The following is an 18,974-nucleotide window of genomic DNA, read 5'->3' as shown; positions in this document are numbered from 1 at the left end:
TCGTAACTCTGAACAAAACAGGGCTGTTCTTTCAAAAGTTTAGAACTGAACATTGATTTAATAAAGTTTTGAAACTTTACTATGCAGAAGAAAAATGCTGCTTTCCATTTATTTTTTAGTAGTTTGCATTTAACAGTACTGTACTCGCTTTTTAAAAAAAGGTCTTTGCTGGTGCCTGATTGTGTACTTCCAGTTCCAAATGAGGTGTGCAGTTGACTGGTCAGTTCATACCAAGGCTTTGGAGCGCAGCCCGGAGCAGCTCCAAAGCAGTGGAGCTGCAGGTTTTTGCCTGGAGCTGGAGCGGAGATGGAGCACAGCTCCAAAGCCCTGGTTCACACCTCTGAGGTTCTACTGTAGTATGTTAGAGGCATCATAGGTTTGCATTAATCAAATAAGTCACCTATGTTTAAACCATGTAAGTTACTACAATTGGCAAGAATACAGTTGTACCTAAAGCAGACCATATGCTAATATGGTGTCATCTCGTACAAGGACTGGACAGCTGCAGGTCCACAGTGTGATTCAAGTACTTGCAGTGAATGTTTTAGAGTCTCCCATCTTCAACTGAGGAAGCAGGGGAATATAGCAGTAGAAAGGCTGCTGTTTACATTAGCCAATAGTTGAGGTTGGAGCACCTCCATACGGCGCGCAGTCCTGGTGGGCAGCATATCAGCTAGTGCTACTGAAATAGAGATGGCGAAGGACGAAGTCTGGAATTTGATCTAGAAGCTGAAGGTGGATACAGTAGTGCCCCCAGGTTCAGTTTCTAGAGCTAGCAGTTATGTTGAACAGTAAAGTATTCCATTTTGATGGAGCATCAAGGCAGCCAGATAGCACAAGATACTGCTACCATTTTTCCTTAAGTGTGCAGATGTTCACAGGAAGCCAGTTACTCATGGCTATAGGAACAACCCACAGCTAAAGCAGCACTCTGGTTCCTTGTTAATCTCACCTCCTGACTGACTCAAATTTGAAAGTGCTGCTGCTGAAGCAAAGTAAAACAGACTTCTTGAAATAGCAACTGAACCCACTACTCTGCCCTTCCAAGTCTGATGTGGTAGTTCAGTAGAACAAGGAGTGTATTGAATGCATTTTGAAAGCAAACACAGTTTAAAATGTATTACACACAATGAGGGAATCATTTTATTAGATTATGGAAGACAGCAGCATTTACAGTACAAAAAGTTACAAGGGTAGCAGAAAAAGTATTTTTGGTTTAAATACTTAGGATTATACTGGGGAACATGTGAAGGATAGTACCCTTTCTAAAGCTACCTTCTAAACCAGGTTATCAAAATAAGTTTTGAATATTTAGCACAAAGTAAAAAAAGTTACAACAAACATTGTTATAAAATGCTTTAATAAATAGTTTTCTTCTGAAAGTTATTTAAGAACATGTCAAACAAAATGTACTAAACAGAAGATCCTGCAAAACAATTCCTGCGTTCATGTATAAAATAATTGGTTTCAAAACATTCATGTTTACATTGTTCATTGGCCAGGGTTTATACTTTCAGATAAACATCCGCTTTTCTCACTGGTAAGGTAACTAAGCGTATGTAGTGTTATGTTTTTCCAGTAATTAAAAATAAAGTATAGTTTGCCCAGTTATAGCAATAATAAAGCTTTTAAAAAGTCAAAAACAAAATGCACAAGCCTTCCATTACGAACAACCATTTCTCTTGAGGTACTCCATCTTCTGACTTTGCCAACCTTTTTCTTAGAGCGATAGATGAATAAGCACAACAGAAACAAGAATGAGGAAAATATTGTTCCCTTCATTAGGCCTGTATTTAAATGCAAAAAAATATGTAATACCACATGTAATTAACATTCACAAAAGAAAAACAATGCCTTGCTATGTTGTACTGTACAGTATATGCACCCTCTAGTGTTCTTGAGATGGGAAGAACTTGGGTAAAATAAACGTTTCTGGACCTATTTACACGTAAAATGATTGTGTTCCAATGTAAATACAAATGACCAACAGATTCCTAACATTGATTGTATCAACTAACATCTTCTTCTAATCTGGACATAATACAAAAAAAGTTTTATAAACTGCCATAAAACCTCCCTTTCGGCAACATAAATTAAAAGGAATGACGTAAAAAAAGACCAAAATATTTTAAGTTATTAAATCAAATATACAGAGTGATTCATTTAATATATACATATTTACAAAAGAAGCATTTTCACAATTACAAAATAAACCATGTCAGTTAGGGAAACTGAGAGTTCTCAAAATTTAACTATATCGGTATGGCAGTCTTTGACAGTTGCTATAGAAAAAGTTTAATCTCAAGGCACTTGTCACATGCTTCAATACTGCAATTCTAAAGTAATTAAAACAAAAAATAAAAAAGGCCACTTTTAAACCACAGTTGAAAGATCTCTATAATTTTTGTTCCTGTTACAAAATGTGTAAGGCAAATTTGAAAAAAATCTTACAGAAGCTACTAACGTAACAAGTGCAGTGAGCTGCCATTAATAGAGATTTGAAGTCAAGAAACAGTTTAAGTTCACACAATTTCCTCAACCAGGAGGTTTTAAAGCCACCATTAAATTAGAGCAAGTAATAAAAAGAAATACATTCTGTAAACAGTGTACAGTCTCTTGTAATAAACTTTACACATATTGAAAATACAACCTCTCTCCTCTGCCATACAGCGAGTGTATTACAAGTAAACTTTACAAAAATAGCAACTATCAAAGATTACTCTTTTTTTTAAATCTGACAGTCATTGAATAATTTATACAAGGCTAAAGAAACAAAATAAACTTTTTTATTTTATTATTATTTTTATTTTTATTTATTTAATTTTTTTTTTTACGCAAAATAAAGAAACTATGAACATTTGACTCCAGATATTTTAGTCCTTGATGCAAAGTGGAGATGTCAATTTCCCCCTCCCCATTAAGTGTAGGCACAGCACGCCTATGTTCTGAATACAGCTTAGCCTCTACCGCCTTCAAAGTTTGATGCATTCACATTTTTTACAGATCTGTTGTCCATTTTGCTTATATGATGGGATCTCTTTACTGGACTGCTCTCTGACGTGTCAGATGCCTTTGCTGACAAAGGCATTGCGAGTTTGTGTGTGAGGAATTTGTCCATTTCCATGACCTCTCTTTCCTCCTCCTCCTCCTCCTCCTCTTCCTCATACTCTACATACTCCTCCACTGCATCACAAGTTCTTTTTTGAGGAGATATAAAATTTTTACATTCATAACGAATGTCTTTGTTACTGTAAGGTTTGTCTATAGGATTTCTTATGGGATTTAAAGGTGCCCATTGGTTGTTGGTACTCTCCTCTCTAGGTGGGCGACTTCTCTCTCGCTCTTTTCTTCTCTTTCGAGTCCACCACACACAGATGATTATACAAGTCAGCCATACAATACTAAAAACTACACAGAGTATTGGAACCAGATAATCTAGGGGACAAACCAAAACAGAAAGCCTGGTTATTGAAACTTGTTAAACAATACTGAGCATCTGCAATAAGAAATATCCATACATATGCTGTAGGTACATCCTCTCAGAATCCTTTTGGAAAGGATGGAATTGCCACAATATATCAAGTTAATTTTCTCTACTCCTTTTGAGTGGCAAAAATGGTTCCTGAGAAATATGATGGCAGAAAAATCAGAGGAGATTTCTGTTCTACTGGACATTGCTACATGAGCGTATACCAGTGGTATGAAACACTATTAGAATTACATTGATTAGTTGATATCTGGATTGACTACTTCCTGAAAGGTAACTGGAAGAAAGTTACATATGAACTATGTAAAAGCAGCAAAGAATCCTGTGGCACCTTATAGACTATAGACTGTTAGTCTATAAGGTGCCACAGGATTCTTTGCTGCTTTTACAGAACCAGACTAACACGGCTACCTCTCTGATACATGAACTATGTATTCATTGTTTCTCTCTTATTGCATGTCTTTATGTGAATGTATGTACTACTGATATAGCTATTTTCTAGAAAATGTAACGAATCCAAATACTTCTCTATATAGATAAAGCACTCTCTGTATACCCTCACTTGAGTTAATGGAAACTATATTCTTTTCAAATGTGTCATATGGTTGTTTGTTGTTTTTTGTTTAAAAACTTGCTTGGTTTAATACCCTGAACAGTGATAATGTGAATTAAAAAACCATTACATCTAGCACTTTTAGAAGTAAAACTAACAAGCAGAAAAAAAGTACAAGTTTTTAATTTGTGCAAAGTTACTGATATTTGCTGTGACTGCATTCCGTCAGTGCAAACATACCTTTTTGCATATCACACTACAAGGTAACAGTCAATCAAAGTAGCAGTTTTTCCTTTCTCCTTTCCAGCAAGCCCCAGTGAGTGCTTCCACAGCTACATGAATACAGAAATATGGCAGAGAACAGGCTATTTGCCTTGCAAATTATGTTTTCAAAATCAACCTCTGGGAGATCATTTGCTTTGGAAATATATTTTTGCTAGCTACTTTTACATCCAGTGGAGGATAATTTTCTGTTTACTTCTCCAAAGACAGGAAGGGAAGCAGTATTAGAGGCAAATACGGAAGAGGACGTTTCAAGAGAATTCAAAAGATGGGATAGTTGGTGCTTTTCTTTGAGACCTGGGGTATTGCTAGGGAATGATCATGCAAGATTCTAGTCATATCCTATGCCAGCCAACACTATGCAGTCAGACTGTGTAGCAGGAATACCATGCCATTAATTGCCTTAAGTTTATCTAAGATCAGGAAGAATTAAGTCAGACTATGGGTGAGCATTCTCCAGGATAAGTGTTATATGGCCATGGTACCTAGCTACACCAAGATCTGGAACACACTTCCTTCTTAAACAAATGCCAAAGAGATGGATTTGCATGTCTGTCTTGCCTTGTCCAAGAAAGAAAAAAATTGTTCAGAAGTTTTTTTGGACAAGCTATTTTCTTATGTAGAAGCCTCAGTTTCAGTTTATTGTGAATGAGGCAGCCAATGAGGGTTTGCAAATCTGCCCAGCATATCAGATCATCAAATGCAGCTTAGCCATTAAGACTGGAGGGTTGAGTCAACTTGGAATGCAGAGGGCCCATATTATATTTCATCCATTTGGAGGATGACAGACTTCTACAGAGTTATGCTTCTTTTCCCTCCGTCACAGAGGAACTAAGTCACTGCTGTGCTGTCAAATTCAATTAGATGGTGGCTGAAGGTAGAATATTTCAAGGAGAGGAGGGCCATTCCCACCAACTTCACTGCCAAGATGAGGATATTAAGCTTGCATTCTCATGGCAACTGACTTCCGCCCTCTGCACAACCAATGTCGCATCACCACTGAAGTAGGTTTGTGCCCATGGTCACCTGAATACAAGGAGGTCTTGGAAGGAGTCCCCATTCAGGTAGGTGACTCTGTCCCATCACCAACCCCAGGATGGTCTGTCTGCTTAGATCTCGAAGTGTATGAGAGGTAGATGAAGTGTTTATCTCAATCTCCTATCTCAAAAAGATGTGCCTGATCATCCCATATACTTTATGATTCAGATAGTCATGGATGGAGATATTGGCCTTCAGAGGCAGTTGAGAGTTAAGAACGAGATACTGTTGCCAAGTTAATTTTAAAGTAGGCCAGCCAAAGACCATGAACAACAATATTTAATTTGTAGATTCCATGTGTGTTCTTAGGAAGAGATGGTGCAATCAGGAGCCAAGCACACTGCACCTACTATTTTAAGGATGGGAGGGAGTATTTGATGAGCTTCCTATAGTTAGACTGGCTTCATCCTCTGGAGCTTTCTAATCTATTGGAGAAGTGGGAGACTAAGTGATCCCATTCCTCAAGAATGACTCTCCTGGGGGCAGAAGATATGACAGCCTGGGATCAGAGTCTGGATCCAAACCTACCTCCTCTAAAGAATTCCTGTCCAAGAAAGAGATGAAGTATGCAGATTTTTTTTTTGCCTCAGAGGACTTGGGGAATACATGAGGGAAAAATGTGTCAAATTTCTTGAAGGATGGAACGTATCCCCTTCCCCACCCCAGCAGTGAAAGCAAGGAGGCCATACATGTGACTAACCAAGACTGTTGGTAGGAGGATTCCTTGGATGAGACCCTGGAGAAGTTAAGGAAGAGACTGGGTATATCTCCTGTCACCATAAGGCTCCCATTCTGGGATTCCTTCGGGGGGGGGGGGGAGGGGAAAAAGAGAGTCCACTAGGGATTTTCCACAACTGCTTCCTATACGTCTCTTGTGCTGGGAGGGACTGCTGGTCTGGAACACCTAGCATCTAGATGTTCTGCACCTGCCCTCACAGTCTTTGGGCTGTATCGCCAAGTGAAGAATCCATGCAGAGAACCATAATACGATCCGAATGAATATGGAGAGCAATGACTGACTGTATCAGGCCAGATGTTAGGAAACGGTGAGTATCTTTAACTCTTATTGAAGTGACTAGGCATTGAGTATGCTCAGCACCTTGCAAGGTTGCTCATATCATGACCTTTTCTGCTCCTGGGATGGAGACTTTGAAAGTCATACTATATGTTCCACTGGTGCCCTTTTCCCTGTTTTGTTATCTAGAACAAGCTGGGGGAGGGGGGGAGGGAGGGAGAGAGAGAGAGGGGCAATTCAGTGTGCCATTAAACGACACATTTCTTATGAGGCAGGAAACTGGGATCCTGCTACAAAAATGAAGTAGAGAGAGGGTGACAAAACAGCTTCTTTATGATTGACTGCTACTGCCCCCCTGGCAGGACATAGGAAGAAAGTTATAAAACGGGTAGCATCGGAGCACTGAGTATACTTAAAAACACCAATGTATCTTTGACTTACCCGATGATGAATGCCCAACAACTATGGTCTCTACTTTGACTTCAGTAACTGCCAGCATAACAGTGCTGTTTTGCCGTTTGGTGATTGCATTTACTATTGTATTAGCAGCGTTCTGTATTAGACTGTTATCTTGCTCATCTTGGTGTGGGATAAAAGACTAAGGGGGAAAAATGGCAAAATCATTTTTATAATTCCCGATCTGTACTTCTCTATATCAATGATTAATCTTAATTTAAATTAGTCGTACAGATTGATAGTTACATTGGAAGCAGTTTAGAACATCCTAATTTACTATTTCCACAGGGTGGCTGGTTCAGTTTGAAGTAGTATGGAAATATTAGGACAATACTATACTCTAAATCTGTCACATGGCAGGAAGACATTGTCTCCTGCTATACAGCAAGTAAAGGCAGCAGACCTCTATATTGCTTACACTGCCGAGCCAAACTTAGTCATAGTGTAAAGAGTTTCAAGGTATCTCGATATTAGCTTGCACTAATGACATAATCCATTATATTTAAACTTTGCAGGTCCCCCTATTTGCATCATAGCTCAGTATGCTCTTTACTGGCACTAGTAAGCAAAGATTGTCTGATAACACACCTTCTGGCTGGATTTACTGTCCCACAACCTAAAAGCAACTTACAAAAAAGATCCTGCCCAAATTCCCTTACAAGGAACCAAGTAGTTCAGCAAATTTGAGTCAACCACCACTTAGCTGACTCATATCTCTGACAGATCTTCCCCACGGCTCCCTCCACTAATGTTTTCAGTGCTTTCTTTGAGCATCCTGGAGGCTGAAGTTCTCTTTACCCACAGTAAATGTACGGCAGTCATGAAAGTTTCTTTACTCTGCTTATGTGCCCCACCAATAATTTTTTGCCCTCAAGGACAGCTTAGTGTCTCTGCTGAGATTGTCAATAATCATGCCAGGTGATTGTTTTTGTGATTTGGGTCACTGTGCACTAATAATTGTACTCAATTTATTTCAAAGAGACAATTTAGCATAAAAAATAAGATGACAGCAATTTTCTGCCAATGTGAGAACTGAGTGTTTTAATACAGATCTATGAGGTAACAAACAATTATAGTCAAAATTATAGTCAAACCTTAATAGGGATACTAGTTTCTGTGTTTGAACATGGGAAGAGTAAATAAAACACATTCAAATCAATCTAACTAGACAAACAATTTTCATGTTTAGTTCAGGAGAACAGTCTAGTACTTACAATAGCAACTTCCACTGCATTCTCGGTGGAGTACGACAGATCACACAATACTATCAAAGTCCTGTCCCTAGAAACACTCCGAGTGGCTGGTAAATATCGAATTTCAGAGCAAATGTTTTCAATGGTAGTGCCCTATTAGAAGAAAGATATGATTTATCTTTTAGTTCAAGTTAAAAATTGTATTTAAAAGGCTACTGGTGTATGCAGCTTTTTCATCAATTTATTTTACACAGTTATATGAATTCTAGCAAAAACAAGTGTGGGACAGATTCTCTGGTCTACTCTAGCAATATCTGGAGAGAACCAGAGCGGTCTGAACAGCATATACTGGTAAGTACTTAGCCAGTTTTATATACATGTTTAAGGAGAAATATTAAAATAAGCCTTATTTAGCCCTCTAAATTACAGTGGGGGTTTTTTTTGCGCGCATTGTGGCTGAATGACAACATCATGGAGCAAAGTTCTCACAGTACAGCTACACGTATGATAAAAAGCAGCTTTGTAAACAGAGGGCAGTAGCAGACATTGATAATAAGCATGTTTTATATGCACCTACACAGGGTATACACCAGAATCTAGTGTTTCTATACTATTGGGCAAGTATAACAGTTTTGTTCTCACCTGGGGTACCTTGTCTCTGTTAAAAATTAAAGTAATTCTGGCACAATTATTGTCTAAATATCCAGAACTAGGCGGACACTTGATATTGACAGGTAGAGGCTCTGATGTGCTGCATTCTCCCCAGTTGGTACAGGGTGGTTGAAAACATTTGATATACATTATTTCTTGGCATTCTTGACCAATGGGGCACCAATTATTTGCATGATCCTGATATTTCTGTAATAAACATGGTTTACCCCCACACCACACCTAGAAATTAAAGGAGATGAAAAATGCCGTGAGTTATTGTTGATTAGCTACAATAGTGCATTATAACTAGAATTTACAGGAATGACCAGTAAGCCACAGAAAATGGTAATGATCAAACTCGACTTTTATTCTTACTGAAAACAGTCATTTCCTACACGTCATGTGCTGTAGTTTTAACTACTGTATCTCTCTTTAATAAATAGTGTGCTTCAGATTTATACTCAGGATAAAAGCTTGGCCATGTTTTCCTAGTGTGACAATGATGATCACCACCACAGCCTTACAAGACTTTTCATACAAAGCACTTAAAGACGCTAAGTATCATTATCCACATTTTTGGGAAAATGAGGCCCAAGGTCACCCAGCACACTAGTGGCAGAGCTGCGATTATTATTTGTATTACTATAGCTCCTAGGACAAGGACCCGATTGTGCTAGGCACTGTACAAAACACAGAACAAGAGAGGAGTCCCTGCTTACAAACTAACCGATGGCTACAGAACATACAAAGGGAAGTGGACAGAAACAGTGAGACACTTTTGGTCCGTGTGATGGGCAGTAGGCTCAGCACAGCAGCAGCTTATGTGGTGTCACATCTTTTCTGTGATGGCTACAAAGAGCCCTAAGGAGGAATTTGAAGGATGACAATAGTTAGTTCTGCAGATAGTTTGTGGGCCTCCTCTTAAGCTTGAGGAGTGTTCTATCCACTAGGCCAGGGGTTCTCAACCTTTGTCCTTCTGAGCCCCCTCCCCCCGCCACAAGATGCTATAAAAATTCCATGGCCCACCATGCCACAACTGCTTTCCAGTAGGTTAAAAGCCAGGGCTGGCATTAGGGGTTAGCAAGCAGAGCAATTGCCCAGGGCCCTGCGAAGCGAAGTTGCTCAGGCTCCAGCTTCAGCCTGGGAAGAAGGGTTCAGGCTTAGCTTTGACTCAGGATTCAGCTTTCTACCCTGGGGCCTCAGAGAGTCTCATATGTTGGCCCCTGCTCTCTGATTTATTTTGGAAGACCCGCTGAAACCTGCCTGTGGCCCCCCAGGGAGCCCCAGACTCCTCGTTGAGAACCACTGCAGTGGGTCATGTTACCTCTTCCTGATAACTTTGGGGTGGGAAGAGACACTCAGGTGAATAAGTACCAGGCTACCTCACTAACACACTTCATTCCTCCTTCCTAGGGAGGTATACTATAGGCACACACAGTTACTGGGAGGTACAGAACACCTCAAGCACAGCTATACTCTAACTGTATACACCAGTAAATGGTGTATCCTAATGTTATACAGATTCTTCTCCTAGGAGCACATATGGTGCCCTTGGAAGTCCAGACTGGATAGTAAGGATGTAGGCAGTCTTGTCATAGCCATGTCAGTCCCAGGACGTTAGACGGAATGTCTTTCACTGGACAACTTCTACTGAGGAGAGAGACGTGATTTCAAGCTTACACAGAGCTCTTCTTCAGGTAAAAGATATTGCCTCACCCACCTTGTGTCTCTGGATATTAAGGAAGCATATATTTTATTCCATTATGTATGAAAGAGCCACAAAAACAAGCTGTTTATTTACTGTGATAAAGTCCACTTATAGCGCACCTTTGATCACCTCACTTGCACGGCACCCACTAGTCTTCACTAGGACCATCATAATGAGCCTCCAAGAAGCTCGTAATCATCATGTTTTTAAAATATATCAGATCTGAAAATGATCTAGAAAATCTTAGTTATTTCTTTGCACTTGAGGCATGTGTAGCTGGACAAAGAATATAACGGCAGCGAGCTTTACTGCTGGACCAATCTGCAAAGTGGCTAAATTTTTTTTTTTTTTTTTTAAACTTGGCATTTTTTCCTACAAATTTTGTAGGAGACTATACTGTGATGTAGTATTACAGAGATTATTGGCGCTCACCTGAAATTAGCTGTATAACTCACAAGCAATGAGCAACATTGGTACTATTTTTCATAGCTCTCCAGCTGAAAAGCCAGTCTGTGTTAGTACCGCAAGTCCAACTGTACAGTCCTGAACACAAGCACTGTATTCTAGTGATAGTCTGAAAGCAGCGCAGAAGTTTGGAATGTTCGATATAGCAAAGTGGAGACGAATTAGTGGGCAGATGATGCACTCAAACTGAATTTATCATGCATCTTTACCACTATGATACATATATTACCTTACCCAATATGATACACATATTATAGTATATAGTAGGGGTGATGTACATGGGGAAAGAATACAGAAGGAAGGGGACTGAAGACTACTAATTGCACATGAAGAAATCCAGGTACAGAAGTACAGCTGAAAAGAGTATTTCAGAAGAATATTTATAGGTCTAATCATTACCTTGGTGCAGTCAATATGTCCATCCAAACAGTGGCAGTTGTTACATTCTTGATCCCATCTGCTGCCATGAGGAAATGACATTCCTTTAAGCCAGCAAGATTTTCCAAAACCAATCACTTTAAAAAAATTGCAGTACAGTTAGTCTTTTAAAGCACTGAACTAAATACAGGCCTACATTAATTTGATTTATCTACAAGAGCGAACAGCATAAATAAAAACGACGTTAGTAATGAAATACTCAGTTGCTTCCTGAGTTAGTCTTCTAATTGTTAAAAAAAAAAGGAAAAAAAGTTACCTTCTTGGCATCTAGGGCCAGCTCTTCCAGGAGGACAGGTGCACCTGTATCCATTTATTTCATCTATACAGGTGGCACCATATGCACAAGGGGAGGACTGGCATTCATCAATGTCTAAATAAAATCAACAAGTAAATCAGTGAGTGGCAAAGATTCAGCATGTTTCATTATATGCCTAATTACAAGCAATCAAACAGGACATGATCTGCCATCCTCACTTGTAAGGAATGTTTTGCTATGGGTCTGTGCAAGAAATAATTTGAGACTTTTGTGCTACATGCAACAGCTGCTTAGTCGCAGCAGGTTGAGCCTTATTAAAATGCATGTCCATTAATGTAGGCATCTGAATTCAAGCACTAAGTAGTAAATTGGCTTGGCCGTGTTTAAAACAAATGGACTTTGTTAATATAATCTGGCCCATCAAATGATGAAAAGTAACATTTATGAGTCTAGTCTCTTCTCCATACACCCATGTAACTTCTGTTAATGTCAACAGGAGAGGAAAACAGATCGAATTAATAGTTTAACAAAAAATTGAGCTATTATCTTACTTTAAAAAGATCTTTAGAATCTCCTGCAATCAGAGCAAGAATTTTTGAAAAGAAACTCATATGCTTGGCCATAAAAACCCACCCCTTTAAAAAAAAAAAGGGCTAAGAATCAAATGCATATGTAGATGCACAGGGAAATGTATTTTTTGTAATGCTAAGGAAATGAACAGCTGTCATTTATACAACACATCCTTTAATATCAGAATATATACAGATAAAGTTGCAAAACCATGAACACTGAGGGCAGGTCTACACTATCCGTTAAGTCAATCTAACTTACATCGCTCAGAACCTCCCCTCCCTCCCTAAGTGATGGAAGTTGTGTGCTGTCCACTCTGGCGCTATGTTGGCAGGACATAGCTGATCTTTCCCGCCGAGATGGAGTAAGGTGCAGTCAGGTGCAGCTGTGCTGCTATAGGGTAGACTTGGCTACTGTTGGAAAGGAAAACGCGTAGGGTGTCTCAGCATTTCTCCTTTTCCCAAACAAACATTTTAAATGATATTTGAAACTTTTAAAACAGATTTCTTCCCAAGATTCACCATCATTATATAAGCGAGTGTGGTTTTTAAGTTGTAGTTTGTAACTGGAAGTGAAAATGGCATGGAACAGCAACATGCCAGTTATCAGCATAGCTAACGGAAAATGACAGCGGAAGTACATGTAGTTCTCACTGTCTCTGATGTCCTCCTGGAGGGCCAAGGGAGCAGTTTACCATTCTGTGCTAGATTCTTAACGAAATCCTACAATTGGCTGGGGTTTTAGGAGAATACAATAGTACCTAAACCAAGCAAGTAGAGTATGTTACCACTCCTTGTTCCTTTCAAAGGGATCCTAGTTAAGTCTATCAAATCACCATATATATGTTGATCAGCATTCACTCAGTACCACTGTCACCCTGAAGAAAGATTCATGGGTCAATTCTCTAGCTTACTACAGAGTAAATAAGGAAGAGTGCAAATCAGGAACCCTGTAACAGATACAGCTGTAACCATGCTAATAGAGGATAGCTTTATCCCTCACCCCATAACTAGGCCACAAGAGTCTGCTTCAGCCTCTGAAGCTAATGGACTTGCTCATGCGTTTAGGTACAGATGTCCCAGGTTCAATATCTGCAGATAATCCAACCAAGGGCATCGTTGTAAGTGGGGTGACAGTTGCCAAGGTAACACCTGGCTCCCCACTTGATATCCCCTGTTGGGTCATCTAGAGAGTAAACCCAGGAACTCGGGGCCTAAAGGCGTGAAACTCTTGCTTGAGTTGAAGGACCAGGTGCACAGGCATAGAGACAGTCTATGTGTGGTCTTGCCACGAAGGGGAGCAAAGAGCCACACTATCAGTGTGGGTTACACAGTATTAACCATTTCGGGTTTTTATTTAAATTAACTACAAAGTTAATGTTTCAATGTAAGGGTCATGTTCTTTTGGCCTTCCATTTCCCCACCTTACAAGCCACATCAAATGCATCAGTTTTTACAGTTCTCATGGTCCGTATTGAAGGATAGCACTAAACAGTCCTTAAGATAAGCTTGCAAATGTGGTGCCACATGTTCCATGCATTACTCCTTATGTGACTATACCCTGCCCTCATCTTTTTGTTTCAGTTAGCTATGAAATTTCCAACCCGTTACATCGGCAGTAAGAATCCAGAGTAAAGAAACACTAAGTTATTACCGCAAAGAAGGCATTTGTTATGGGTTAAGCATAAAAATATGCAAAACTGTTCTCTCTCACTACAAAGCGAACGGCAGGAAAAAAAACCCAAACAAAACAAAAACACCTACATAAAATCCAGCAACAGATCTTTTGAGTACAATTTAAGCCAAGTCATTTTAGTTGCATTTATCAAATGAATAAAGGGATTCTGTCCCAGACAAAAAAAGAGCCCATTATTCACAAGGTGAGGATCAGTGTCTATGAATAATTCAGTTAGCTTCTGCTTCATTATTTGAGGTACAGCTGACCGAAGCTTAATGCATGAAATGTCAAAGGGTCAAGATAACAAAGATTTTGGGTCTTGATGGCATGACCTCTCAGTCCTTCAGCCATACAGGTACTTACTAATTCTGCAGTCAGGACCAGCAAACCCGGGAGCACATTCACATCGAAACCAATTCACACCATCTACACAGATGCCTCCATTGTAACTGTAAAAATAATAAACCTATCATTACAATGAATCCTCTCAGGGTAGGTTCACAAGCCTAAAGATAAGCAAAACCCCCAGTTCTTTCACATAATAGTCTGTTCAAATGCAAATTTCTATTGTCCCTATTCATGGTATTTTCTCACTGTTCAACAATATGGAATTAAAAATCCTTGCTAATTCATAATATGAGTCTATTTAATAAACCATATGCATTGTTTTGTTGGTCTCTCTAATTAAACCTTTGTTAATTAAACCTTCTGCTGCTGTTTAAAGGTATGGTCTGTTCCCACTAAGAGAAAGGATATCTGGGATACTGTTAGATAAATTATATTGCTTAATAACGCATCTGATAAAACAATATTATAGAAACTGGGGAAAAAAGTATAATTAGGAACATTTATAAAGATGTGAACACAACTCAGGAAAAAATACAATGGCTGTGCACAAGCTGTAAAATAGAAATTGAAGGTTTTTCTCCCAGATTGTTTGGAAGTGTACAAAATGCAGAGTTTGGATCAGAAAATGAAAACTTGCAAGATTTATTGGATGTTTGCTTAACCCAGATATCTGCATTTTAAAAAACTGAAATTTTACATTAAACAAAAAATTATGGGAGTAGCATTGTTAGTAGCAAAATGTACTAGACAATGGACAAAGGAATCTGTATTTTCAGTATCAAGAAAATGTGTATGAATATCCTGCTACTTATCAAATTTCACTAAGACATTTTAGAAGATTCAGAACCAATATTTGATATTAAATGGGATATAATTTCTTGTATATATTATAGTAAGAGCTAAGCAAGTAATTTTCAATGAATAATATGGGTGGACTAAAATTTGCGATGGCTACATTCTTCTTTCAGGGAGTATTTTTCATTCAAACTTGATAGTAAATATTTTAAATGTTGATCTTAGTTGAGATTCACTACATAAAATGCTATTTAATACTTCTATTCTTTGACTGGATGAGCTTTCAAAAGTACTTCTGGCATGAATACTAACACAAGGTTTGGAAATAAATTCTTATAAATATTTTCACCAGTGAACTCTACATTGCTCTATTGTTGGCAGAAAGTAAAAACAAAAAGGAGCACAAAAAAGCATATTTTGTTAAAAGTTTCAGCAAGAATGTTTAGAATGTTTTCTTTATAAGCCCAGTCTAATTATGTTTAGAGTGCAATTCTGATTCACTGAAGTATGAATATTTTTAAGAGTAACACAACAGTATGTTCAAGTGCTATGAAAATAAAAGAACAAACAGAAGTTTTTTAGTGCTTACCATGGATGGGGGTTGCAATCATTGGTATCTATAATAGAAGAGTAAATGAATTGTATGAATTTTAAAATATATAGCATGCCAATTATAATCTGTAAAACTAAATCTATAATAAAACTAAAAACCTAAAAGGAAAAAGCATAGTAAGCCAAAAGAAAATTTATTTTCATCTACAATAAAGGAAATGTAATATGGCATGAACTACAAAAAGGGTTGTTTTCAGGTGAAACTCCATAAGATGACAGTAAAATGGTTTAATATTAGCTTTTATATACAATGTAAGTGACAAATGCAAAAGATTGTATCTGGCCATTTAATTCAGTGACCTTTGAACTCGTCTCAGTTGGACAGATCACAACTTCAGAGATTAAAGTGCTGTGGGATAGCAGCTAAACTCAGGAACAGACAGCAAGACTATATTGACAATTACAATGGTATTGGCTATTGCTAATTAAACCAGCCTCTAGTTTCTTAAAGGAGCTCTACTCCTTTGACCTTTCATATGCATGTTTGCAATTTAGCCAGTTACAGTAAAGACTTTGTTTAAAAAAGTATTTATTTTACAAAACCTTGCAATTATAAGCAAATTCAGAGTTTTTAGGGTTAATATCACCAGTATATTCAACTTTGAACAATCTAATGAAGGCATAATTTCAGAGTTGAAATAAGGTGAAAATGTAGTTCAGATGCAGTGTTTTCTTCATGTTATGTCTTGAAGCAGCAGAAATGCATGCTTTGCCCCACCTAAACAAACCATCCTGTTGGTATGTCACTAAAATAGTGAAATATTATACTAAAGGAAAATAAAAGCCAGCCATTTTAGCATTCTAAACAGGTTATATAGTTCAGTCTGCTTTTCCTCCTGCTACTAGTTTTAGAGACAAATATCCAGAGAGAAAACAAATCTTCGTAAAGTTTTGGAAATAAACTTTCAAAGATCATTTCTCCATAGGAAATTAAACGTTTACGCTGGCAAAAATTAGGTGCAAAAACAAACAAGCTCTCACTGTTCATTAGACAAGCTTTGTCCCCTCTAGCCTGAATGATTCATATATGTTGGCACCTGAACATTAAAAACCTGCTTTGGTTTAGATAACAGCTTTGTACCAGACACCCCTAGTATCTTAGTGGAAAAAAAGGGAAGTCTTACTCTGTGTGCATGTACGTCCTTCCCATCCTTCTTTACAGATGCAAGAAAAAGAATCGCCACTGCCAACACATGTTCCCCCATTCATGCAAGGGTTAGGAATACAGCTGCTGTTTTTAGCTTTGATTTAAAACAAACAAAACAATTATGTAAAACAGTATCAAAATCTAGGATTTCAAACTCTGAACCTATGAAATGGGGAACTGCCATACTGGGTCAGAGTCAAGGTCCATCTGGTCAGTGGCCAGTACCAGATGATACAAGGGAAGGTTTAGGAATATAGATATAGAATATTATATCCCCTGTCTTAGGTCTGATCCCTATTAGTCAGAAATTGCCGTAAGCATGAGGTTTAATATATCTTTCAAATTTTTGTTATGACTAACTCTGGATATTCTTGTTATCCATACAAGTGTCCAATCCAAAAGTCTTGCTAGTTTCTTGGCCTCATACTCTTCCTGTGTCAACATCTAAGGACACAATGTGGTAACGATGAATGCCAAGCTATGATTTAAAATTCTATAACCTAGTTAAACATGAGTACGATATATATGAAATGGAACCAGAGCCCAGTGGAATGACTAAAACTGTGCTGTCTTCATCTAAATTTTTCATCTCACATTCCTAGTGGAAGTTTAGTACTCATGAAAACAGTTCTTTAGAAATGGAGACTGATGTCTTCCATTTGTTCACATCATAGGTACCCCCCCCCAAACAAAAAACAAAACCAAACAAAATAAAACCAGCCCCACCCAACACAGCAATGCAAGCTTTCCCACATTGCTCCCAGTGAACTTAGAATATAGAGATTGGAAGGGACCTCAAGACCTCATCTAGTCCAACCCCCCTGCTCAAAGCAGGACCAATCCCCAAATGGCCCCCTCAAGGATTGAACTCACAACCCTGGGTTTAGCAGGCCAATGCTCAAACCACTGAGCTATCCCCCCCATGCTTCTCCATGCCTATTCCATCTTTTCCTGGAAGTCTTAGTAGGTAGGAGTCTTGGTGCTAATTGTAATGCATATATTTTATTATATGGACGTTCTACTGAATACTAGGTAGAAATGACAAAATTCCTGTTCAGAGTCTAAATGAAAGGCATTAAAAAAAACAGATGGTCACTGGCCACTGGGTTGGATTTGAACTAGCCCCTCCCAATTACCAAACATTTGAGAGCTATCAAGAATCATCTCTGTCTCAGCCCATTTTGGACTGTACCACAGAGTGAGTAAAGTTAAAAGCTTACCAATGTTGCAAGTGCTCCCTTTCCATTCTGGAGGACATGAACATCTAAAAGTGTCTCCATCATCATAACATGTTCCTCCATTGCTACAAGTATTGGCATCACACTGATATTCACCTAGGAGCCACAACAAAATAAGAACTAAGCAGCACATCAAGAGTAAATTGAAGTTAGCCAAGATATTAAACATTTTCTGTGACAGACATTGCAGAGTACGTTTGGATGTAGTTTGATTTATAGTTTTTAGAACAAACTTTATATTTCAAAGTAATACCATTAAGAAAGTGCACAGTTCCATTTGCTCTGGTATTGTAAAGAAATCAAGCAAATGTCAGTTGTCTTTTTCTTCCACTGTTAATTCAACAGACCTAAAATGCTGCACAAGAGTTTTATTTAAAAAAAAAAAAGGGGGGGGGGGAGAATTCACTTTTGGACTGGGAAGGAGATTATGAATATGGACTTTGATTCCTCCACAGGTGCTGTCTCAAATCCATTTCAGAAAACTGGTAGTTTCCCCTCCACCCTCTATGGGAGAAAGAATAGAAGTACTGTATGTGCACAAAAGATGAATATGAACAAAGTAAACACTTACGTGAATGGCAAGTTTTGCCTTTCCAACCATTTTTACATTCACAATAGAAGTCATTCACCAAGTCAATACATCGGCCTCCATTGTGACACGGATTAGGGGAACAGTCGTTAAAATCTATTAAAAAAATTCAAAATGCTCAACAAAATGCGGTAGACTGGGACAGACGAGTTTCTTTTTCTAAAAGTTAGGTACCGTATATTGTCTTTTGTAAAGAGATAAAATGTCTCCAGACAGAGACAAGAACTGGTCAGAATTGCAAAGAAAGCTTCTGACCTTGGCACAAACAGCAGCAAAAAGATGACATGAGAATCATGAGTTTAAGACTGAAAACCATGAATTCAAGAAGCCTTAGATGTTTAAATTTTCCTTTAAGAATATTTCAGATTCAAAACAATTATTGGGAAAGGTACTATACTGACCAATCTGGATACCGAGCTTTTGCTACCCATAGAACAGGTACTGCGATAGGGCAAG

The 18,974-nt window shown here is 38.3% G+C and overlaps 1 protein-coding gene across 1 annotated transcript in view; it reads right to left on the bottom strand.

The window, feature by feature from the left end:
- Positions 1-1,120: 1,120 nt before the first annotated feature.
- Positions 1,121-18,974, bottom strand: part of JAG2 (jagged canonical Notch ligand 2) — a 92,919-nt gene continuing 75,065 nt past the window's right edge. The window contains 11 exon segments of the mRNA XM_045015764.1: positions 1,121-3,435; positions 6,817-6,973; positions 8,046-8,177; positions 8,667-8,915; positions 11,248-11,363; positions 11,543-11,656; positions 14,153-14,238; positions 15,522-15,549; positions 16,669-16,785; positions 17,912-18,025; positions 18,501-18,614. Coding sequence (XP_044871699.1) covers positions 2,957-3,435; positions 6,817-6,973; positions 8,046-8,177; positions 8,667-8,915; positions 11,248-11,363; positions 11,543-11,656; positions 14,153-14,238; positions 15,522-15,549; positions 16,669-16,785; positions 17,912-18,025; positions 18,501-18,614 — 1,706 coding nt within the window. The 3' untranslated portion in view covers positions 1,121-2,956.

Source organism: Mauremys mutica, chromosome 4 (genome assembly GCF_020497125.1).
Source record: "Mauremys mutica isolate MM-2020 ecotype Southern chromosome 4, ASM2049712v1, whole genome shotgun sequence".
NCBI lineage: Eukaryota > Metazoa > Chordata > Testudines > Geoemydidae > Mauremys > Mauremys mutica.
Note: the sequence above shows the minus strand (reverse complement) of the source record. Positions and strands in the feature narration are given on the sequence as shown.